Source organism: Stegodyphus dumicola, chromosome 2 (assembly GCF_044657685.1).
Source record: "Stegodyphus dumicola isolate Sdum_Otavi_A_Nest chromosome 2, ASM4465768v1".
NCBI classification, from domain to species: Eukaryota; Metazoa; Arthropoda; class Arachnida; order Araneae; family Eresidae; genus Stegodyphus; species Stegodyphus dumicola.
Window position 1 is genome coordinate 175,778,503 of NC_140769.1, and position 26,789 is coordinate 175,805,291.

Sequence of the window (26,789 nt, forward strand, 5' to 3'; positions counted from 1 at the left end):
CGTTGAATCGGGTTCCACAACCACACCTTGTTTCCTTTGTTGGATCTATGTCTAGTAGCTCGCGTGTCGTATCTGGTCTTCACTTTCTCCGTCGCCAAGTTGACTCGCTTTCGTGCAGAACGGTGCATCCCCTCAAACCAGGCCTGGACATTTTGGATGTGTTCCTCAGGCGATGAAGGCGCATCCGTACGGCGATGAAACAGGCGGTCACAAGGCAGACGAAGGTCTCGACCGAAGAGCATCTGAGATGGAGAATAGCTGGTAGTCTGGTGTTTCTTTTCGACCCTAGCATGATTTCGGCTGTTTCTCGAGCTGGTTCTTTCGGACAAAGCGTCGGCATTTCCAGGTGAGGATCCCTTCTTAGGATGGATAGTCATGTCTTTAGATCCTGAAAGCAGTTTGTTGTTTTTCAAGTCTAAGGAAAAATTGTATTTCCTTAAAAAGTCCAATCCGAGTATGCATGGATCTGTAATATCCGCCACATATGCCGTGTGATGGTAGGCGGCACTTCCAAACGTGATGTTTACGTTTAACTTCCCAGTTATGTCGATCTTGTCACCAGACGCAGTCTGAAGGGTAACACAGGATGGCGTGTTCAGCTAAATCTTTCCTAATGATGGTAACATTAGCTCCTGTGTCAATGATCATACTGCAAGGAACTGCATCGATATTCCCATTGATGGACAGTCCGTTATTGTTGCCACTCACTGTATAAATTTTAAGAGCTTTAAAACAAGGTTTTTCACTATCTGGCAACCTCCGTTCCTCGATATGGTCACTAATTTGTTTACTGCGTTGTTGCTGGGAAATGGTCTTATTTTCCGTACCTCGGGCTGTTCTGCAGTTTCTTCGTATGTGGCCTTCAACTCCGCAGTTCCAGCATTTTAGAATTAGTTTCTTTTCACTTCTGTTCCGTCTCAAGCCACTGACTTGTCTGGTAAAATCATCTGCTTTATATTCCGTACCCTGGGGTGTTCTGCAATTCCGTCTTAGGTGACCTTCACTACCACATCTCCAACACCTTAGAGCCACTTTCTTCTCGCTCCTACTCCGTATCAAATCTTCGACTTGTCTGGCTAAATCATCTAAACGAGCCATCAGTTGATCCACTGGCTCATGGACTCGCACAGCTCTAACTGGGTAGTGATCTCTACTAGTTGCTTGCTGGGCTGCCTCGAACTTCATGGCGTACAACAGAGCGCTTTTTATGTCCTTTACATCTGCCATTCGTAGAGCTTTCTGTATTTCAGTATCTCGGATGCCGTCGATAATGTATTGCAAGGACAGGATTTCCTTTGTTTCTGTCGGGCATTCCGAAAAGGCGAGATGGGACAGCCTTTCAACATCCGCGGCGAGCTCCTGAAGTGTTTTGGTAGGCTTCTGTTGACGAGATTTTAATTGGAGCCTGCTGTAGTCTTTTAAACACTTCTCCCCAAAGCGCAACTCCAAGGCGCCGGACAGAGCTTCGAAATCTAACCTTTTGTTTTCGGGAAGAGTCTGAAGGATATCCGCTGCGTCGGCTCTTAGAGAAGCGGCGAGATGACAGGCCTTAGCTTGGGAATCCCATCCATTCGCATCCGCCACGATAGAAAATTGTGTCTTATACACCTGCCAGGAGGTCTTCCCATCATATGTGGATAGCTTCAGAGGTGGACGAGCAGGCATTGGTAAGAATTTAAAATCATCACTCCTGCTCCCTGCCGACGGTATGAATTTCTTTAAAGTATCCATTTCTTTGGCAACTGCAGAAACTCTCTCATCAATTTGTTGTTCGATTTGGTGTTGGACGGCACAAACTCTTCCTTCAATTCGTTCCTCCACAGCAGAAACTCTCCCTTCTATATGTTCTTTTACAGAAGAAACTCTTTCTTCTATTTCTTCTTTCACCGAAGAAACTCTTTCTTCTGAACTGATCCGTTACGGAAGAAACTTTTTCTTCAATATGTTCAACTTTATTTTCAACTGCGTCAATTCTGCCTTCCATAGCTTCAAATTTATTTTCTATTATGCAAGTAATTTCTCTTTTCATTTCTTCTTGACCAGCTTGAACGGCTTTCATTTTGTCCTTAACGGATTCTTGGCCCAATTTCATTTCTTCCTTAACGGATTCCTGGCCCAATTTCATTTCTTCCTTAACGGATTCCTGGCCCAATTTCATTTCCTCTTTAATTTCTTCTTTAAAAGATGTTTGGCCAGCTTCCATCTTTTCTTGTACAGCTTTTATATCTTCCTTAACGGAGTTGACGGCTCCTTCCATCTTTTCTTGGAAAGCAGCAAATGCAGTCATCATTTGCCTGAATTGTTCTTCCATCGCTCTTGTTATTGGCATTCAAATCCCACTTCTGACACCAAAAATTGTTGCGTGCGTACGGGTTCGTTATGAAATGAATGCACAAGTCCGATGAAAAATGAACAAAAATTTATTATTATCACAACAAAAATGCTTAAATTTTCTCAAATTATCATGCAGAATTACAATATCTCACAGTAGTTATCTTTTAACTACTCAAATATCCAATAGAATGTAATTCAAAACAGCTAAAGAACGCTAATCCGCGAATTCGCTACAATCAACAAGAGCAGTTTTCTAAGGAACAACAAACTAAGCAACTCCTGCAAACTGAGATGTTTTCCTCCTTTTATAAGATTTTAAAATCACGCGCTAGAATTTTCCAGTACTTTCTCGAAATCAAAAAGAGATATTTATTTATTTAATGCACGCGCTCTTGTATTTTCAATTTTCCGGCTTAGCTTTCTTTTAATATTCGTCACGCGCTGCACTGTGCGAGAAATAAAACCATTTAATTTATAATTGAACTAACATTAGCTTTTTAAATACTAAATTCGTAACAATATACATCCAACAATAGTGTGGATTGACTATTGTTGGATGTATTTTTTTTTTTTAATGAAGAGTAGAAATGCCAAAAAAACACAACTCTACTGTACACATTAATATTGTTTTCTTCTATTAGTGCATACTACAAAGTCAGCATTTTTATATTAATCAAACTTAAAATGTTTATTATTGTACTGAATAACTTATTAATTGAATGACATAGCTACACTTGGGATACATTGATCCTTTTTTTTTTTATTGATATTTATGGGAGAAAGGGGAAGTCAAATTCTGCCAAAAGTTAAAACATATCTTATAGTTCCTACAGTTAGTAATTTGCTTTCCAATGAAAATGTGAAAATGGTGCTTTTTTCAAATGGGGTCAAAAATCTGTATTTAAGGTTTTCTTAACTTATTAAGATATCATTATAAACTGAAAACCTTAGATTCAAAATACATGGTTCGTACGGTCCTTAAGATATTTTTAATCGATTTTTGGTCCTTAAAAGTCCTTAATTTCGGCCAAAATATGCTGAAGGTCCTTAATTTTAATCATGTGAAATTTCTGTCTTGTTTTTATGACTGCTATTTTGAATGTGAATTATCATTTTGGAGCAATATTTTTGACGATTCACTGACAAATATTATCTTTTGAAGGGATTTATAATTTGTTCCTATTTCTAATACAAAGGGTGGGTTACTGGAGTTTCTGAGCAAGGATTCAAACATAAGCATTTCAAAATTATTTCATTTTCTCTAATGAAGAGTTCTTAAACAACTTTCCGGTTTTAGGGATGCAAATTCTTTTATTAAACGGCTCTAAATTTGGCTACTTCATTTTGGAAATTTTAAGGTCAGATTCTGTAGAAAATTTTTAATTCGGAGATCTAGGAATTTTTCGAAGATTTTTTTTTAAACATTATAACACTGAAAAATAACTAAAATAATGATATATATTGAAATTATATTTAAGGAACAACATTAAAATAAAACATTTTTATTTTTTTGCTATCGTATTATAAAGTGACATTACTTTCCATTTTAGTACCTTATTATAAAGGATTTTGAATCTGAAAAATAAACAATATAATAAATGCCATAAGGCATGGTTTAAAAAACAATTCATAGCAAAAGCAAAATAGCTATGTAATTAATTGAAAATTTTTTTTTTTTTTTTTTTTTTTTTTTTTTTTTCCATAGTAAGAATTTTCTCCCTGTAATTGTTTCAGAATTGTCAGAAAATGCATCAGTTTTCTCTATAAAATTAATTTTACACTTTTTCCCAACTGATTTTTTTTTCCCCAAAATATTTCTAGTTTTTTTTTTTTTTTTTTTTTTTTTTTTTTTTTTTTTTTGCCTGTTCTAAAATTGGTAGGGCTAATTTTTCTTTAGGATTTTAAACATTGCAACTTAGAAAGTTTAGAATAATTTGAAGGCAAGATTTATGGACCCACAATTCTTAGAAGGATCCAGAAAAATGTGACAAAATGAAAAATGTCTTCATTATATTAGCACATAATGGATTTATTTTACAGAACGTTTGTGATGAATTTCATACATTTTGGAGAATTTTTGGAAGGACAATGAAAACATAATGTTTGAATGTTGTACTTCTGATACTAAGTCTTTTTCTTAACATGTTTACCTTGCCTTTATTTTCTCAACTTTTCACTAGACACAAGTATGAAAAATATCAGAAATGTTTCTAATCTTTTCGCATGGGCAGGCATTTGTAAAAATTTTTTCTATTAATAAAGAAATTGAAAACTGACAATTTAAAAGATTGTCTCAATGAATCATAGCATAGGGCTGGTACTAGGCATTTCCCACCTGATGCACTCTCTGTGGATCCTAAATTCTTCCACCTAGTGACGTCCTAAATTGTGCTTAGTGCTCTCCTTAATTCTGCTTCCAGTGCCTTTCCTAAATTCTAAACGTTTTACCATTTCTAGATTTTGTTGCTCGGTGTGTCACTAAATTCCAAAAATTCTACCTCACCGGTTCTGACACTAGTTCTTACTATGTATCATTTCATATTTACTCTGAATGTTTTTATCAAAACTTTTATTTGCCATTATTTACAGAGTTAATTAATTTGTATATTAAGTTCTCTTAACATACGTGTGTATTTAATTACTGCATCATATCTCAAGAGCTATCAGGAAAAAATAAAATATTTCACATTCTTCAGTAATATTTAAAAAAATATTTTGCTTATAATACCTATTAAATTATTTTTAATATACATCAATTATTTTGGTGGCTTAATACGTTGAACATTACAAATTTAGCAATCAAGTTTATCACTTTTGGCAGTGATGGCTTCTTTCACGGAAGCATCTATTTATTCATCAACCTTGTTACAATCATGTTCTCAAACTTGCAAATTTACTGAGACACAGTACAAAGGCTTTAAAATAATTGTGTAACTTCTCATTTATGCACTAACCATTTCATTTTGGACATAATGATATTTTAAATTATCAGACAATAAAAATTACTGTGACTGTGATAATTCTAACGCTGCTTATTTATTAGGTATGTCAAGTTTACAAGTTACACCGAGAAACATACTACCTGGCTCAAGATTATATAGATCGTTTCCTAATGTTGAAATCAAACGTACCTAAAAGTTGTCTGCAATTATTAGGAGTAACTGCTCTCTTTGTTGCAGCAAAAATGGAGGTTTGTACTATTTGTATTACATTCTCGAATTATTATATTATGTCTGTATTCTTATGATATTTCTGTGTGTCACTAAAATAATTGAATTTAACCTTTGTAGGAAATTTATCCTCCAAGACTTGATCAATATTCATTTGTCACAGATAATGCTTGTTCAGACAGTGATATCCTTGCACAAGAAGTGGTCTTAATCATGGTAGGTTATATGTCCTTATATTATTTGTTGTAATTTTATACATAATCGGGGATTCCATTTAGAAATTTAATGAGAGATCCTCATGCATTGTAAAATAAAAATATACTAGCTTCATGTATTCTTTTATATGTAAAAATTATTTCTATGTACATACATATTTTGACTGAAATTAGGTAGTCACTGATGTTTTCCTTAAACCTTAGATAACTAATGCAAAACATTTTTATGATCAACAATGTTAGTTATTAACTTTGTAGCTGTCTTCAAAAAAATATCAATCATGATGTCATTGAATTTTGCATGAAAAATTATGAATCTTTATTCATTTAATTTATTAACAAGCAATAAATTATTTGCCAAATTTTTTGCGCAGCAGCTACCATACTAAAAGTTAAATTTTGTATTTACAGAACATTTTGGTCCTCAATGTTGAAAATGTTTTCATAATAATTCTCCAGCTTATTTTGAGTAATTTTATAACTAAGAGTGCATAATGATAATTTAAGGGATAAAAAGACTGTTTGCCTTTTCAAACACCTCTTTTCCTTGTATGTTTATTTAATACTTTATATGTGTTGTAACTGCTAACTCTGCCAGTTTTTAATTTTTAGCTTTATATATATAAAATATTTTTAGCAAGAAATTTTATTAAGTTAATTAATCTTAAATTGTGCAAATTTCATGTTCCTATCTCTAGTGATTTTCAGCTTAATTTTTCTTATTAATCTACTGTAGATATTTGTAGATCTTTATATGAAGATTCAACCTATGTGCAAGATATTTGTATTGAATTTTGTTTTACACCAATATATGGTGTATTGTTAAGTTTTTACACACTACAGTATATACATCAATTATTTAATTTTATTTTAGTCATGTTTAAACGTACTTTAGTAAATTAAAGCTTTCCTTCCCTACTCAGGATTTTCTCAGTATAAAAGTATAAGAAAATTACAAAATGAAATTAGCCAAAGGACATAAAATTTAAAATATCTAATAAATATTAATGTGTTTTACATCAGAAACATATTGTAAGTAGTTGAATAACCCAATTCATTTATCACAAAATTATTTTAAGTCAGTTCAAAATTCTCTTAAAATAGTGTTGCTGTGCAGTGTATTCAGAGATACAAATAATTTAAATAGTTTAGGTGCCTCAGCTAATTGGAAGTAAACAGAAACATGACAGATATTGCCAGAAAAAGCAGTAGTATCACTGTGCGGATTCTTTGACCTGTTGAAAACATTTGAATCTGACAGTGATGAAACAGCATTTTCCAAATTGTATTTTTTATATATTTACTTAATTGCTTTTCCAATTTGCAAGTTAATTTCATAGAATGCATTAAATTTACTTAATTATTTTTTAATAATTTAATAATATTTCAGCTTTTAATTTAATTTTTTGTCTGTTTAGTTATAATTTAACTTATATAAATAACTATTTTAAGTCGGTCTTGGCAGCAATTGCACAGGATATTGTTTCGAGTCCTATTTACATAATTTTTTTCAACTTTTATATATGTGTAATATATATTAAATATATAATACCAGGATTCCTCCCGTTTTTTCCTATTTCAAGGTTGGCAAATCTATATATGTGATATAAAACATATCACATGCATATGCCTATTATAAAACATAAAACGGTACATTTTTTGTGTAGAAAAACTTAACCTGCAAGAAAGAGTGAGGGAGAGGGAAAAAACTTAACTGAAGTAACTTAATTTTTTAATGTGGAAGATTTAAACTTGAAATTTTTCTTACCTATCAATTTGTGTTATACCATAGTGTTTATCCTTGCACAAATTTATTAAAACATATATGGATACTTTTCTTGCAAGGTTTATGAGCTCTTCAATAGTTAAGTAGTTATGGCTGTTGAGTTTATTAATTTGATTGTGTGTTTTAATTGAAAATTAATAACCTAAATTACATAGATGTTTCTAAATTTAACAACTAAATCATGATTAAATTTGATTGTATTTCTTAATTATGTCCTTTAATTCAGAAATTGTGCAAAAAAAAATTTTTTTTAATTAGACATTTTTTCTAAATAATACTTTTTTAGGCTTTGAAATGGGATCTTTCCACAGTTACTATCAACACATGGTTGAATGCATTCCTGCAGCTTGCATATATTGAAGACAGTGAAAATTTAATTGGTCCAAAGAAATTTCCTCGCAATATGTTTATTCAAATAAGTCAAGTAAGTTTATCTAAACTATTTGATAAAATACTTTACATGTAGATTTAATTATAGATACATGCAAAACAGTCAAGATATCAGTTAAATGATTGTTATAAAGTTATATGTTCAAAACAAGCAAAAAATTTTTTAAACTCATCAAAATTTGGAATTTGTCGTCCATAAGTGTTTAAAAGTCCATTCTTGCACAAAGATTGTAAACTTTGATTTCAGTCTTGCATCTGAATCAATTTAGTTTTTTTTTTTTTTTTTTTTTTTTTTTTTTTTTAGGTGGCCAATAGTTACATTACTATGCACTATGATGGTGTTAATTAAATTAAGCATTGATATTTTATTGTGAATTCTATGATAACCTATTGTATGAAATTATGTGTGTATAAATTTTGGTTTCTACAACCCTTTAGTTACCTTATTATGAAATGTGCAGAATTTGCCTACAAATAAAACCATGAATTTTATATTTTTGCATTATTATTTACAAAAACTAAGGCTACTGTCTTTTCCACTAGTATGGAAATTAATCATGTATTTCAAAAATTGTAAAAATTTTTAAAAGTGAATTTAAACCTTTCTGTGCACAATTTTTAAAGATAATGGTTTGGGGTGGAAGCAGGGTGAGATTTTTCTTTAAGTAGTGTATTCATTTATATTATCATTAACATTCAGCCAAATAACCCCATCCAGGGTTGGTAGAGAAATAAAATTTTCATCATAGTGGTTGTAGATAAAAATAAATTCCAGAATCTATTAAATGATTAGACTTTACGTTGAAAATCATTATCCTCTCAAAATTTTTATTCTGCGTTTTAAATTTATACATAAAATCGATTGGTTTTAATGGTTCATCCAGTTAGGAACATATAAAATGTTTTATAGTGTGCTGTGTTATTCTTTTAGCAAAAAAATGTAATTATTAAAGTTATTGTTTAATGGTGTATATTTTATTTTTTCCTAGGTTCTAGATTTATGCATTTTAGATATCGAGTGCCTTAGGTACCCATACAGTGTTCTTGCTGCATCAGCTGTAGCTCACTTTTTATCTAAAGAAACTGCTATGCATGTATCTGGTATGTCCCCCTCTTTTCTCTCTCTCTCTCTCTCTCTCTTTTTTTTTTTTTTTTTTTTTTTTTTTTTTTTTTTAAGGGGGTTTCAGTTTTGGATGTGCTTCAATTTTGCCATGTTCAGGAATGTGAAAAGACAAAACACAATCATTATGAATTGTTGATGATTGTATAGAGGGATTCCAATTCCCCTTGAAAGATCGGGGTCCTTCCATGGAATCAGCAGCAATTTTGATTGTTTACGTTTACTTTTTATTCATTTTGCATTTTTAAATTACCAATTCCAATGTAATTAATTAAAATTTCTATTTTTGGTTCCACATTGACTATTTAAATTTTCCTTCACATTTCCTAGAAGAAAATTTCATCGTATATATATGATGAAATTTATTTTATTTCATCATATATATACTCTATATATATTAATTTATAAATATATTCAAAATAAATGGTGGTATAATGTTCCTTGTAGATGGTATATGGAAAGTTTTATTATATATATAGAATTATTAATTTTCTGAGTATCTCCTAAAGAACTGTCAAGCTATTGGAAATGTTGAATATTTAAGATGACTGTGATAAAACTATTAGAAACTTTTAATAAACTTAGAAGTTTAAAATTTGTATTGGTATCCATCAAAAAAAAAGTACATTTTAAAATGAAATAAAAAAGGAAAAAAGATAGTGCATTCATGAAAAATATAGTAGAACAGTACATTACATAAAAAAGTAGGTAGATTATTGTTGATTTGTCGGAAGAAGATTGACTGACTGTCCAGTTTTGGGGAAATTAATCTCTGCAATAATTTGGATATAACTGCATTTCATCTGCTTCGTATGTTTGAAAGTAAAGTTTTGTTTTGATCATGAAAACTAATATATAATTTAGATTTAAAGTAATATTTTAAATATGAAGGTAATTCTACAACTTGATCAAAAAAGATGTATTTACAAAATGATTATTATAAAAACTGGCAATGCATACAAAACAAGAGTAAGAATATTACACAATTTAAACTATTATTTAGTTTTAATCCTAATTTGCATAAACTCCTTGGCTGCAACTGTGAATCTTTTAACCAAAAATGATGTTCGTTGGAACTGATGCTTGAAGGATGCTTAAGTTTATTATGAAAGATGTGGGAAAGAATGGTAAAAACTGTGAAGATAGAAAAAGTCGGATATTATTCCGAAGGAAGCCATATATATATATATATATACACACACACCTGCAACCTAACATGGGTGTGATAAGTTGCATGTATGATTTTTGAGAAAGTAGTTCGAGTGAGATGTATCTTGTATATCGGCTAGTTCATTTTATTCTTTCATATCTATATATAGCTTTTCAATTTCCATTATTAATTTAATTGATTGACTGATATATATATATATATATAAATTTGAAATGTTGTAAATTTACTTATCCCATTATAAAAAGATAGCATAAGAAATGTAAAGGTCATTAATCTGAAACGACTTTTTAGTTTAAAAAAAAAATTATATTCTGCAAAAATGAATTGAACAGTTTTGTTTTCTGTAGCCAAAATCGTTGCTCGCACTTATTCACTTTTCGATTTGTATTTCATAGAAGCTTCAGAAATCTTTTTGCACAACCATCTTGTTAATTCCATTCCATTTCTATCAAAAACATGGAAAAACAGTAGCATCTCACCTTTAGCACAGTTTATGTTTCATACATGCATGCATGCATGCTTGGTAGAATTTTTTTTTTTTTTTTTTCTTTACCAAGCAAAGTAGCTTTTATCACTTGGCAATGATTACAAACTTCAGCCAGTATCAACTGCTGAGGAATGTGTGTGCTGTGTTGACAACAAGAAATTTAACAGAATTTTGTTTTTATATTCAAAAAGTAAATAAATAAACAGTATTTATAGACCGAAAGATAAATATTTAGTACTGTTTGGATTAAGAATTACTGATTTGTTTTTCAATTAAGCCCAGATATGCAAGAATTCATTTACTCAGGACTTGAAAAGTATATGCAAAAATAGATTGTTCTTTTTTTACTCATATTTATGTTTTAGAATTGCTTTAAATTAGTGCTGTAGGTTTCTGTAACCTACACTAGTCAATTAACGTAATGTTATTGTACATTTATGTCGTAATGTATTTATGTTTGATATTTTATGCCATGTTTACTGTCATCATAAAAGGTTGGTTTTAAATTTATTTGAATTCTTACTTTCCGCAAAGGTATATATCATCGTCAAAACCTCCTTCATATTCTTCATACATAGATCCTCTTAAACATAGAGAAATAACTCTTGAGTGCTTTGCCATAATCAATTAACTTTACCTTATTTTACATTTATTTTCTTATTTTTTATATGTATATTTTGTCTCACATTTACTATTATCATAAAAGTTGCTCTGTTCCTTGGCATTTTACAGAATCAGACTTTGTTCCTTTTTTGGTCCAGATTTTTTTTTTTTCCTTATTCTTGAATACATTATCTTACCTACTAGTAACCCATAAGGCATACTCTTTGTACCATTAATTCTTCGCTGATCTCTAAGAACTCTGAGTAGGCTTGACATATCTTTTGTTCAAATTGGGGCAATTTTGAGAAAATACTCATAATAGAGTATAAAACCTGCTAGGATTGAAAAAGCTAAATAGAGCAGTTTTATCATTAGTGTGATTCATATTTATCACTAGTGTGAATTTTCTTATAAAACTTCTTTGTTATTTTTAATAGCATAAAAAAATCCACTGTAATTTAGTTCACTTTTAATTTTGCAGCTTAGTAAAATTTTTGTAATTGATTTAGCCATTCTACCTCTTTGTTCAAACCATATGATGCTCCTTAGTGGCAATACTCTTTCAACTGATGCCGGTGTGCCTGGCATGCTGAAAATGTATTTTGTCATTTGAACAGGACTGGGGCAATTAAAATGTATTTTTCTTTGAAGTGACTGAAAGGATGTATCCCCCTTTTTTTGGCAACTTTTATTTTTCTGTAATTCATAATTAGCTGACCAAAAATCTTTTGAAATTATTACTTCTTCAAAGAGCTGATCCATGTTTATTTTATTATTTATGTATATGTGCCTGTAGCTTTTGTTGAAATAAATAATGCTTCGAACATTCCAAGCATAAAAAAATACCTTTTTTAGAAGTCAGGTTAAATGAAACATAGCTAAACTAATAATTCAGAGTTAACTTCTTCTGTGTGACAAAATCTAGCAGAACAACATTTTGTCTCGTGATAAATCACCAATACTGTGTAGCGGATGCCAGCGAAGCGTAACATGTGCTAAAGTGAGGCACTACTTGGAAAAACCTGTTCTAAGCTCACACTTTTCTACTTTTAACCTAACATTTGAACTTCCGTATGAAACACTATAACTTCTGTTGCTCTTATCGTAAGAACAATGATGTTGACTTGCTCAAAAATAAACTGCATTTTTCATCTCTACCTGTTTTAATTTTTATACTAAACTAATTTCTGTTTGTTTTAAACTGCACAAAATTATTTCTCTCAAGTACTTAACTTAAGGTCATTCTCAAAATATTCTACTCTTGCTCAGAGAATTATCAAAAGAATCGTAAACGTTCATTTTAAATTATATGCTGTAAATATATCATAAGTTTACTGGCATAATTGCAATTCTTTTAGAGTATGTTATCTTGTGGTATTTTGAAAGGATTTTAAACCAGAAAATTCTCTTATAGAATTATATTTTTAATTCTAAATGATTTCTTTCTTCGCACTGAATCTTTAAGGATGTAAGTTAATTTATGTAGTAAAATAAATTAAGAATGAGTTTTAATTATGAAATTGTATCACCTGATAAAAGAGAAATTTTTGTTTAAACATCATTATCTGAAGGAAATATTTTCTCATAGGACTCTCTTGGGAGGAATTATTACCTTGTGTCACTTGGTTGAAACCATTTGTTGAAGTTGCCCAAGAAACTGGTGGTGTTGATCTGAGAATATTTAGTGATGTATCTTCTGATGACTGGTATAATATTCAAACACATAGTGCTGGCTTAACACTTCTGGTAAGAATTCTTTACTTATTGGTTTAATTCATTACTCTCATTCATAAAACTGTTTCCTTTTCCTGCAGATTTGTTATTTAAAGTGAAAATAATAAATACTTGTTCAGGCAGGTTTTACACAGATAGGAAATAAATCAGAAAATATTTGTGCTATAAGTTATCTGAATTTATTGATGAAGCAGGTGGAGATTAGTATTGAAGTGAAGTATACATGTGCAAACTGTTTATATAAAGCATACATTTTAGGTTTATCTGACTTAACATTGCCAACATAGCTTCACAGTTTTGAAAAACCTGAACTTCAGGTGTAATGGAGCTAGTCGACACATGGAAGTGACTCTGTCTCAAATAAACGCCAGTCTGAGTGGCCCTTTAGGTTTATGTGCAGATCAGAAATGCAGTATGATTGCAAATAGCCATCACGAATTGGCTGATCGTGACTTTCTTTTGGAGAATCTCATTATTAACAATCCGATGATTTATTTCTTAAAAATCATTACAAAAATGTAGAGTTTGTCTTGGAAGAGTTATATGCAAAGTGAACAAACAGAACACTTCTCACATACTGGTTAATCATGCACATTACGACGAGTATTTTAAATACTAACTCTTTTCTAATATTTTGAATATGAAATTTTTATAAGTATTTATTATATTTATTTTCAGTGTGTAACATTTGTGCTGCACCTTGTATGTTATGCAGGAACAGTTTCATGAACTGTGTATATTTTTTAGTGCATATTTTTTTTAAATATTGTACCTTTAAACTGTTGATATATTTTAAGTTGTAATTTCTGTGTTCACTTAGGAACGAGTGCATGAAAAACAAATTGAAGCTGCCCAAGAAAGTCCTAGCTTGGCAATTAGACAGTTAACTCCACCATTAAGCAATAAGAAGATGAATAGCATGAACATAGAAAATTAGTCAAATAAATAATGAATCTAATAGCTTCATAAAAAGAAGTGTGCATTTTCTTTTCCAAGTTTTCTAGTCTCATTATGTTGCATCATATGGGAAAGTGCAAAATTTTTAATGAAGTCATCCATAAGCTTTTTTTATGTTTGTGTGTAGTACATCGTTTCCCTCCATTTTTTTAATTTTTAGTATCTATATTCACCTGAGATATACATTTTGGGCATGTTTTAAAATTTCCATCAGCCATTATTAACAATATTTTGTTTTAAGTTAAAATTTAATGTTGCAATGGGAAGGGGGATAGTTACCAATTTACATTTGTTATGAAATTTTCATAGACTGGAGTGATGTTTATTAATGCTTTTATTCTAATTATTTTTATGAGAAACTAGAAATGTGCTTGAGACCTTTTAACAAATAATGTTGCAATTTTTTATATGCTTATATTTTTAAAAAGAAGCATTGTATAAACATTTGTTTTTAATATTATTATTTTAACTACTATATATTCTCAAACTGTCATAAATATACTGCAATAAATAATAAATTTTGATAAGAAAACTGCAGTTTGGTTTTTAAATAAATACAAGTTTGTAAAGCATATTATAAATTGTAAACTTCAGCATAATGCTAATTTGGGAATTAAGATTGTTTTTATGTATAGGCATATAAAATATGTAAAGTTAGTGACTTCTAATTCAATTAGCATGATTAAATTATTTATTTGAAGTATTTATTTATGTAAAGATGGCAAAAGTCTGTCTCCATTATTATATTTTTCTCAGTTGACAAACTTCAGAAATTCTTTTTCAGAGGTATTATAGAACTTTTCTCAATAATGTTCTCAAAATTGATATTTCTTACACCATTGTATAATTTCTTTTCTAAAAAGTGTTTTTTTATAAAACAAATTGTTATATTTTTATGGTGATCAGCAAGATTCAAAAGGAAATTAAAGATTTTCTTCTCTTGAGTGTTTATAATTAGGATGCTAAAAATGGTAATTTAGAAATAAATTACTTATTATGTCTTAATTCTTTCATTTGTTTTGGTTTCTAAAATGTTTTAAATTTTGCTCAAGACAACATGCATTTTAAACAAAAACTGTTTCAGCAGTTATTCTGGTGGAAGGTTTATACCTGAAATTTGAGAAACAAATTAGTATTTTATTGTTTTGATTTCATAGTTAATAAAAGTAACAATTTTATTCTTAAATATCCATCGGTTTCCTTTACTAAACTGGCTTTAATTTAATTTAGTAAATTTTATACCTTTGCCCAGTTTTCTGGTTACTAACAAAACTACTTTTTTAATTATTAAAAAACTGTCAAATTTGTGTGACATCTGTAAAATGGAATTTGATTTTCATGATTTGGATTCATTAAATGATTGAGTTTTGATTTTATATTGCAGAATGTGCTTTCATGCATTAGTGTACATTTCTCTTGGAGGCTGTTATAGAAGCAATTTTGTTAGCATACCAATTAGAGAGTTAATTTCTACAAACTCTTTTAATAATTTAAAACTGCTAATGCAGATTTTATCAATACATAAGTTCTTAGCATATTTTGTTTCTGTACTCTAAACAGAATTGCTAGTTCTTTAAAACCAATTTATAGGAGAGTCCAAGATATAATATATTAAATTTAGAAAAATATTGAAAGTTTTGTTTCTTCCATATGTATAATTCATTTATTGTAGTAACTACCTATTTATTGCTTTATGTGCCAATTTTCATTAGTTCAATAACATTTTATTGTCTTCATTCCTGCAAATTTACATGCTGCATTTTTAATCAGATTAGTACTTGTTGACAGCATGTATATCTGCTTTTGTATATTTTCTGTTTGTATATTTATTATGTTCCTGTTATTTGTATGAAAATGTCTAAAAGGGAGTGTGTTGTCTTATATATTTGAATTTAATTGTACTTCTGATGAATGTAATTATTGTACATTTTGATTGTATTTTGAAACAATGAGTTATTAATAAAATTACTTAAAAAGCTGATCTGTGGTTTACATGTTTATAACCATATTTAGTATTTTTAGATGTATCTTGTTATAGGGTTCAATTAAAATTTAAGAATAATACAGAGATATTATAATAAAGGAATGAGAAAAATAATTAAAAAATTGAAAGTGATCAAATTATATTAAATTTTGGAGGAATAAAATGTTATGCATTAGTCTGCATTATAGAATTAATAGTTATTTGCCTGTTGGATCTTTCCTAATACCTCAAAAAAGAAAACCAAATTGAAACAATTCTGAAGAATAAAATGGAAAGTCACAATTCTTTAAATAACTATAAAGGAAGCAAAGTATGTATAAATGCAAATTATAACAGATGGGTAGGAATAATAAAAATGGTAAAAAAATATGAAACTACTGAGTCTTTCCATATAAAATGCTGGTAGTGCTATTGTATAGGAGAAACGTCAGTGAAAGGAGTGCTTAATTTGTGGACTTTTATTGTACTATGTTTATCTTGGTGTCTAGTATGTTTATGTAAAGTATACTTTGTTTCCATGTTAAAACTGAGTACTGCCTCATATCCATTAGCTAAATATTTAGTTTCTAGATTTTCCACTCTATTAGACAATAACATTTACACCATAAAAAATTCAATAGAGTTTGTAAAAAAGGTTAAAAACATTTCTCCTAGTAATTTACTCATGGTTTCTTTTGATGTAAAATCATTATTCACCAATGTCCCAGTGGAGGGTGCATTAAGATGTCTAGAAACCAGACTTCGCGAATTTCATTTCTCTTGCATCGAAATTGATGAGCTAATTTCTCTCACTCAACTCTGTTTGAAACAAACACATTTTGTTTTCCAAAATAAATATTACAAGCAAACTGAGGGATTAGCCATGGGAAGCCCCCTCAGTCCCATCCTGGCTGATATCTACATGCATTATTATGAATCAAAATTGTTTGAAACTTTAAACTTCCCGGCATGGTTCCGCTACGTAGACGATACTTTTACCCTGTTTGAAGGTAATAAAGATGATTTAAATAAAGTTCTTTCAACAATGAATTCTATTGATCCTGCTATTCAGTTCACTTTTGAACCTGAGACTTGCAATTCTCTTCCATTTCTCGACATTCTGGTCACACGTAACACATCCAACTTCAGTACTACAGTTTACCGTAAACCTTCATCGGTTTGCCTTCCACCACACTTTAAATCATGTCATCCGACTAAACAAAAGTTAGCTTCATTTTATTCCTATGTTTTCCGTGCTCTTCAAGTTTGCTCCTCCAAACTAGCCCTTGATGAAGAACTAAATTATTTAAAAGCAATAGCTATTGACAGGGGCTTTTCACCCAACATTATTAATCAAGCAGTTAAAAAATTGTCATCTCAACACACTAAAAGCCACACTCTTATTTTAGGAGATTATAAAAATTCTGTTGTCATTCCCTTCTTTCCATCAATTAGCTATAAAGTTGCACATATTTTGCAGAAATTTAACTTTCGGGTTGTTTATTCTCCCATCAATAAAATTCCAACTTCTATACTCAAGGACCCCATTCCGGATATGAATTCCTGGGGTATTTATAGGATTCCTTGCCAGTGTGGTTTAATTTACATTGGTCAAACTAAGAGAGCCTTAAAATTTCGCGTCAAAGAACATGAGGCATATGTTAGAAAAAAGGAAACACAGAAGTCTTCTGTTGCTCAACATTGTTGGTCCGAAAATCACACTTTCAATTTTTCTGCTGCCAAAATTATTCAAAAAACATCTTCCATTGGAGAACTGGATTTTCTAGAGGCATTTCACATCCATAAAAATCTTTCTGTTCTAGTTAACGATCCTAATTCCAATCCAAATCTGCCTTCGGCTTTTAGAGAAATTATGTTTTAGTTCTGGTTTCGCCAACAGATGGCGCCACTTGCTTATTCTTGTCCAGGCTTTCTTATCTTATCTAAACATTATTTCCTATCTTGTTCATTTGCGGTTTTGCAGCTGAAGATGATGGTTCGGTAAAACCATCGAAACTAGTCCTGTGAAAATTTTGTAAATTAACGCTGATTTTTGTTGTTTGACTTCTGAATTAATTTTAAAGTTGTTTAAGTGCCACTAAATCTTTTTTTATGGCGGCTATTGATTGTTTACACTTCAAACAGCCGACTAGTGGATTTGTTGCCAATATGGGAAGGTGCACCATCCTGCATAAATATCGTGTCCTGGAGGCGGCCACGTTGTTGCAGTTCATGGATCACAAACGTTGTCAACATGTCCTGATACCGTTTCCCTGTGACAGAGCAAGTTTTGAACCCTGTTGGAGTCACTTCTTCAAAAAAAATAAGGTCCAATGACGAATGTTGCATGAAACCGCACCATACAGTAACCTTTGGAGGGTTCAAGGGCACTTGATGGATTGTGCGCGGGTTTTCACTTGCCCAAATGCGGCAGTTGTGCGTATTCACTTGACCATTCAGGTGAAAATGGGCCTCATCCGTCCAAAGGATGTTTCACGGCCAAGCAGCATCGACTTCCATTCTGGCAAGGAACTGCAACGCAAATGTTTCCCGAACTACAGGATCCCCGTCGGACAGCTGATGACGACTCTGGATTTTGTAAGGAAAATAACCGGGGATTCGACGCATCAGACGCCAGACGGTCATATAGGGCATATCAACAGCACGAGAAACAGTTGGCACACTGACAACACCACGTGACGATTGGCTAGTGGGGTCCACGACCGCCAAAGCAACGTCTTCTACGCGTGCAAATTCCACAACCTGTCGTCCTCTACCTGGTAAAATTCCCATCTGTCTCGTTCTTTCGAACTTCTTCATCATGTCTCGTAGAGCGCGTGGTGTCATTGGCCCTCGGCGTAAGATCTTCAGCCGACGGAATGCTCTTATCGCAGCACAGGAGTTCTCGTCATTCTGGTAGAAAAGTTCCACTAACAGAGCTTTGTCTTTCAAAGTCGCCATTGTGCATCAGCGAGCTGGAAACAACTGCCTGTGCAAGGCCTGTCTTCCACTTTTGTAGGGCTCGTCTTTTGGATACGTTGCGCAGAAGCTTTATTTCTGCAAATCACGTTGCTGCAATATGCACATTACTAGTGTTACAGCGCCACCTATCGGCAACTTCTTGCACTATTTTTTTTTGTGTGTAATAAATCTCGAGCGCATGATCTGAAGTGTCTGTTTTTAAAATTTCATCACATTATGACCCATACAACACTCTGCACAGGCCTCTGAGTTGGGGAAGTTTAATTTGGATAACCCTGTACAATAGTATACGTAAGACAATAAGATGAATATATAATATATTTAGTATGTAAGGTAAACAGACAAATACAATTCACTTTAAACTTAACTAAGTAAATAAAACATATAAAAATTAATTAAATTAAACATTAATGTTTCATACAAAATATAAATTTACGATCACTTAAATTAAAAAAATAGCTTAAGTGCTTAAATAAAAATACAAATCCATTTTGTTTCCAAAAAAAAAAAAAAAAAATTTTTTTAATTTTCATTGTAAACGGATACTTTATTTATACATTTATGAGAAAATTATATCTGAAGGTTTAAAATTATGTTTTAAAGTGCACATGTTATAATTATTATAACCTAAGGTAAAATTTTAATTGCATTATTAAATAGTTAAATGCTCTTAAAATTTGATTTAGAGTTCTTTGGATGGTTCTTTTATAATTATCACTTTAAAAATTCATTGGCGTCTGATTCTGTTATATGAAACTTACAAGTTTGTATTTCGAGTCCATCGTTAAAGACGGATTCGGTGTTTAATTGGCTTATAATTTTAAGCCCGACAGATGGCGACACGGCAACACATTTCATCTCAACCAGCGGTCGTCAACCCTTAGAACTTCACGGACCACTTCAAAACATCGATGGGGATAGGACACTCCAGCCCAGGCGCCCGTGGCAACGAATGTCTCGTTCAAGCATGATACATATATAATTTTACATCTGGCGAACCACTAATATGAATTAAAAAAGGTAAATACATTTATACAGTAATAATCAGCAAACTACACATATTTCGTTCACATTAAAAAATTACATGGAAAGTATAAAAATCTTACTTTCTTGTACAGAAAGCTTCACATTTCTATATCACTGAAAAGGAACTTCATAAAAAGCAAGAACAAATCGGCAAAAGCAAAGCAATATCAATAAACTGATAATGTTATGCCGCAAATTTTTAATTATTGTAAACTTAATAATCATCGCTTACTCGGCAACGGCACCGTCGATCAACATAGACTACACAAAAACGAAGACGTCCAATGATCAATTAGAAACAAAAATGCACATGGTTCTCATAAAAGTCCACAAGTTGCCTATTGACACGGAGAAAAACTGTATTTACAGTAGCATATGTTTGCAATTCAAAAGGAAAGAGAATTCCACTTCTCGCTAATATTGATAACAGCAACGTATCCATAGATGCCAAATTTCACTTTCAAATGTCACTAGAAACACCTGCAAAAGGAGCTAAAAAGTCCCTGAATTCAGAAGGAATTTCGCTAAAAGTAGAAGTTAAATTTTTTTTTTTAAAGTGTAATCCATATTCCATAATAGGTTTTATGATAGTTATGTTTACAGTGTAAAGTTACATATATTTGTTAAACTGAATCTTCATAAAAATATAAATAATGTCCCAATTTTTCTGCGGACCAGCAAAAAGTTATCAAGAACCACCAGTGGTCCGTGGACCACCGGTTGCCGACCGCTGAACTAAACATACTAACAAGCCAGTGACTGTCTTTAGTCCTCTAAGCAAGTACAATAATATTAAGACAGTTTACGTTCTGTATCTTTTGGGATGATCAAAAGAACGGCAGAAGGGCTGAAATTCGAAGTGCCTGGTAGCGTGGTAACTCATGTTCTAATGCAGGTCTTTGCCTATCTTTGTGCAAAATTTTGTCCGCTAGTGTTTGCAGTGACTGAGTAAAATACACACAGCCATTTCATAGTGTTTTAACTGCGATAATAGTGATATACATGTTAACATAATTATTAATCTTCACCTAATATCAACATTTTTTTAAAAATTAATCAAATCCTTGTAGAGAAGCCACGGAACAGGCGCAGCAAATATACTTTAAATTTGCTGTCTTCGAAAAGTATAAAAATATTATTAAAAGTTGCGTATTGTTTCGAAATGACTCACAGAGTTACTTCGATAAGCGCATTACTGCTATAACTGGCAGAAAAATTAAAGAGCTTGGCAAGAGCTTACTATTTATTACTTACTATATTACTATTTGAGATATGATTTTGTTTTCCAAGGTGAAAGCAGATATTTTTCTTCGAAGTATTAGAACATGCTTCTTCATCCTGTATTACTATGAAGCCTTACATAGTAGAAGTCAAAATTTCAGATGTACATTTTTAAAAATTATTTAATTATGAAAAATCCAGAAGTGCAGAAAGGGCATGGTGCAGCATACACTAGTTTTTAAGGTAATGATATTTTATACATGATGAGGTAAATAAAAATAATGTGTTAAATGACATTCAGTTATCTATTGATTCCAACATTAGTATTGAATATAAAGCCTTATACTTCATGGCTCTAGATTTCCACTTTATAAAATTAAAAGACTTTATAAATTAAAAGCTACAATAAAATTTTAAAGCATATTACAAAAATTCTTCACTCATATGAGTTTAAGTAGTAATTATTTTCAGTGTGCAGTAGTAACACATAACACAATACTAATATAATAACATCTTACAAAATTTTATATTAATGCACTGATGAAAAATTATAAAATTGTAACTCGTATGTGTTGATAATATAGAACGGAAAACTATAAAATGTGAAATCGTTTTAATATCTTTAAAGATTAGGAACGGCAAATAAATTTTTCAAAATATCTGGTTTCCATTTAATTTAACTATAACAAACTTTTTATGTAGAGGGGAGAAATTGAAACAAAAGACAAACCGCTATTTAAATAATATTTTAAGGAACTTCAAAATTAGCCGTTAGATAGCAGCACTATACAAAGCAAAATGATCAAGAAATGTTCATAGTGCTGCCATCTATTGCTCATAAAGAAAACAATTCATAAGAGTCAACAATAGTATTTGTTCTCGCTCATATATCGCTCAATCAGTCCTACTTTCACCATTTTACTTTCTTACAAACAATGCTGGGAAACATTTTACCTCTTTGTGAGTAATCAAACGGTAATGTATTCAATCTATTTTCCTCTCTATATAATTGCTATTAGAGAGAATTTGTATTTCATAATATGTAAATTATTACCAAAATTATAACGCACTTTATACTTTATTACCGCTCTAAACTTAAAAAAAATCTTCGTATAAAGTTTAAATAGTTTGATATTCGAATAAATACATCTGGATAAAAAGCTGACAAAGAACATAAATCAGAATTAGCTGATCAAGATAAAAAGAAGTTGAAGTTTTTAACGATTCATTTTTAATTTATTATTTCTAGGATCTAAAATAATTTCTAGATTATTCTAAATTTGATATTTTATTTAGAATAACTGACAATATACATGTAATTATCTGGAAAAGTACGTCACTAAAACGACAATCTAATATTTGTTATTATACTTGAGAAATCTGTGGTGCTGCCATCTATCGACAATAGTTGTACACTTAAATTTGAAATAGTGCTCCAAAGAATAATACTTTTTTTACAATAAAATAAACATTAATAGAATCATTTAAGCATGCAAACCAAATTATTTCAAACTGATTGGCATAAATAATATTGGTAGAAATTAGCTTTATTTCTGCAATAAACTATCCTAGCCTTAAGAGTTTGTTGTTTAGTACATCTGGAGGTGTATTACGATAAAGTATAAGAGGAAGAACAGAAGATTTCAAGGCTTTTTAGTGCTAGAGGAGCTATTAATCTCAGAATGCACTTTTGTTTCCGAATCACATTCCATATTGTTGCCACTAAATGTTATCGCCATGTATTATTAAAAAGTAATAATGGCTAAATAATGAAGAGTGTGTATATTTTCATCGCAATTATGAAAAAAGACGGCATCTAGAACCACCTAAATTTTCATACACATGCCACCCGAACATATGCCTTTCGAGGCATGAATTTTGAACTTCGAATTTGCTTCTGTAACAGACCTTTTTAAGTGTAATTGAACTATTTTATTCACGCCATGAACTCATGAACTGTAACCGAACTATTTTATTTAAACGCCATCTCGTGGCGATATGAAAAAACGTCAGTCGAACTCCAGCCGCCATGATGTTAGTTTACTATGTCTCTGTTATTCAACTATTTGATGTTCCATTTGGTATATGTTTCATTTTTATGTATATTTCTTTTGTTTGTAACCGTTCCTGTGTGCTCTGTTAATAAATCCTTTTAAAGCTAGCCGGCATTAGTGTCTATTGAGGAAGGGCTACATCACACTTCTTATTTATTTCGTGTTTTGTACAAACTTAATTAATTAAATTAAGAATAACAAACTTGGCACAGTTTACAGTTCAACACTCAATCAGTTATTATCAGTTATAATCAGTTATTCTAAAGATATGCTGTTTTTAAATATTTTGATGATTTTTCTGTTGTATGTAGCGTAAGTACGAAGAATGTGATATTTAGTAATGAAGTTAAACACACAAAAATTAATTAGAAGACAGGAAAAAAAATTTGCAAGAAATCTTAGCAATAAAACTTAACATTTAGGGGTGTTGGAACGCAAAAATCTTCAAAAAATTATAATTTTGGATTTTTGCATTTTCACATTCTCTACACTTTTACCTTTCTCAAAATACCATTCTTTAATCTCTATGAAAATTAGAACTGTAAAAAAAATCTAGTTTTAATTTGTCATCGAATGCTTTGATCAATGAGGATTTTTACATAAAAGTGTGTTTTTCTTCAAACATGATTTTTTTATACTCGATGTACCTTTTCTCAGGAACTACTGCTCACAAGTATCTAAAATTTTTATTAACAAAATATTCTGTAAATTACTCTAAAATTCAAAATGTTTCAAAAGCTCATTTCAGTATAATCAGATAGGTATACTTTAATTACACAAAAAATTTCAAACGTGTATTACAGCAGATTTTGAGAAAAGGTACATCGAAATGGCCAGTTTAACATTGTCGGTATAGGGGTTGCTGATACCCCTTTATATGATAAATTCAGAAAGGACTGGAAAAAATAGGGAAATGTGTGCCAACACTTATCATTGTATCGGGAGCTCTAAACATCGCTGTTATGTTGCCTTTAAAAATTCTATGATTTTACTCTTTAATTGTGTGTGGCAAGAGCATAAAAAACCTTAAGAAAGCTTCTGGTGCAGTGCTAACATCTGAATACTCCCAGCGTTTTTAATCACCAGCTTGTTCCTCTGTAGCTAGTCGTTGCCAAATTATTGATCAAAGAACCAGATTACAAAAGGGAAGACGTTTCATGCTTTTATAGCTATTTACAAGGGGAAAAAGTAGTTACATGAATAAATTTCCTACCATGCTTTGTGAAACAACAATTATAAAACTTCTGGTCAAAAATCTCAATCAAATTTCAAATTTCGCTGATAAGCTTATAAGCTTTTTAAGTTTTACTAACGTTTATTTTATTTTAAACTTTGCTATCCTCTCTTATTTTCCATTTCCGGCCAGAATAAGCGCGAGTGGGATTTTTTTATGTTAATGAGTTTGCAGACTGTATAGGTATTTAAGAAGTGGCTTCTAGCCAAGAGAGAGAAGAGCCTTCCTGCTGCCCTGCTACGCGCGTGCTTTTTAGTCAGTTCGTGTCTGCCTTTATACTCTGCCTTTAAGGTCAGAACTTAGTTCCTGCTGATATGCTAGACGTATTGCAGTATTCGCATTTCTCTCACTACATACGTAGTGTCAAAAGGCCAATCTTCGTGTTAATAGTCTCTGTACAGAATTTAAGTTAAATTCTTATTTAGTTAAGTTCGTTATTAAGTGGATATTTCTTATTTTCTACGTTTTAGACCAAGGGAGCGCCTGTACGCCGTGAGAAATAAAGGGTAAAGTTAGCCCTTCTTATTTATGTTGTCTATTCCACGCACACACCAATATAGCTTGAGTAAGCTCACTGTTCCCATTCAGGATTTCTAGATGTTTTCCAAGGCAGTTAGAAGGAATAGTAATCCTGACAAGCTTTCCAATAAAGTTTATTTGCAGAGCTGCTATTTCATAAAAAGGAACAATTTCTGCTTAAAATGTCCAGAAAGATAATAATATTTTTAATGATAAACATAATCAATAAAATAAAATGTCCTGTTACGTTTCTATCCAAATGAATAACATTCCTCTGCTAAAAATCCTTGTCGTTATCTAAATTTATTTTTTAACTAATTAATTTTATTTATATTAATAATTGATTACTCAAATAGACAAGTTAACTTAAACCGTCTCTGGTTAAATATGTAATCTTTTTAGTATCATTTGAAAACTATTCGGTGGGTATGAATCCTGTTCTGTCTTCATAGCTGAAGATATACTTTGCTATTGAACATGCTTTGACTTATTCAACATGCTTCATTATATTCAACATGCTTTATCCAGTAAAAGGGATATGTTATGTAATTATAATCTATTGGGTATGTGAAAAATTTCTACACATTTTCGATAGGTCACTGGGTGTGTTCTGGCGTAACAAATGGTGCTCCGAGAGCTAGAATCGATTGTCATGTTATCGGGAGAGCATTACAGCAGCAGAAGGCAGTGAATGTGGACTAGTTCCTTGCACAGACCGTACAGAAATTAGCGAAAATCTTCCAGGTACACAAAAACAACAGTGGCAAAAAGTCTTGTGGCACTGAGTTTCACCACAAAGTTTGATCGTTAGGTTCCACATCAGTTGCAACTCTTCGAGAGGGGCGAATCATGATGCGTGTTTTTTTGCTTTTCAGTACAAAAAATAATTACGTTCTCCATATTTTCTTAGACTTTTTAGCGTATGATTTAGAAACTTCTTATTTACGGTAGCAGTGTAAAATGTATCTGTTATTGTGAAGAAAGTCAATCCATACCAAATACGTCAATGAAAGACCGAATATTTGACTTTTTATATTTTATACATTCTGACCATCACCGGTGTATGTTGACAAGCACAGATATGCTGTGGTGGAGGTCGAAACAAAAAGTCGAGAAAACAGAGAGGCGTTGTAAAAGGAAGGAACTCTTGTGCAATTCAAAGTGTCATTTGTTTAAGTTAACGCAATAAATAAGACTCATCAATCACGGGATGCAGATTTATTTATTGCGACAATTAATAGCATCAATCACGTGATTATTGGTGTCATTAAACTTTTCTTGTTTAGAATGTACCGTTCGTTTTAAGCTCAAAAGTTTATTTACATCTTTTTTTATTTAAGGTTTCTCCTATTTTGACATATATCATAATACGTTTTAATAATAAAGTATGATTTCAAAACTAAAAAAATATTTTTATTCAACATTCACCATCAGTGCATGGTGAATGTCGACATTTGCCGGTTTAAGTGAGAAATAAAGATATTTAAAAAATGTTTCGAACATACACTAAGTGACTATGTGAATGTTGACATTCACCAGAGAATATCCACATTCTCCAGATTTCGATCTTTCACGGTATCATATGTATAAACAGGAAATTATTTTATGTAAATAAGTAGAATATTATTGAAATTTATAATGCGTAATATAATAACATCAATAAGTCTTTATGAGTGCTTTTTAATGTGCTATATTTATTGTTCAAGCCATTCAAGTCTTTAGACATAGTATACACTGCGCAGTTTTCCCTTCCTGTTTTCAATCAGTAAAATTAGTAAAAAAAGGGGAAAGAATATGTATATATGAAAGGGGATTTTTAGCAT

General features: G+C 31.1%; 1 protein-coding gene across 1 annotated transcript in view; it reads left to right on the top strand.

Annotated features, from left to right (window-relative positions):
* Window positions 1–15,948, top strand: part of CycE (cyclin E) — a 38,255-nt gene extending 22,307 nt beyond the window's left edge. Inside the window, exons 5-10 of the mRNA XM_085811462.1 lie at window positions 5,378–5,524; window positions 5,625–5,720; window positions 7,792–7,929; window positions 8,885–8,996; window positions 12,865–13,022; window positions 13,831–15,948. Of these exons, the coding sequence (XP_085667588.1) occupies window positions 5,378–5,524; window positions 5,625–5,720; window positions 7,792–7,929; window positions 8,885–8,996; window positions 12,865–13,022; window positions 13,831–13,947 (768 nt within the window). The 3' untranslated portion in view covers window positions 13,948–15,948. The remainder of the gene's footprint in view (window positions 1–5,377; window positions 5,525–5,624; window positions 5,721–7,791; window positions 7,930–8,884; window positions 8,997–12,864; window positions 13,023–13,830) is intronic.
* The last annotated feature ends 10,841 nt before the right edge of the window (window positions 15,949–26,789 follow it).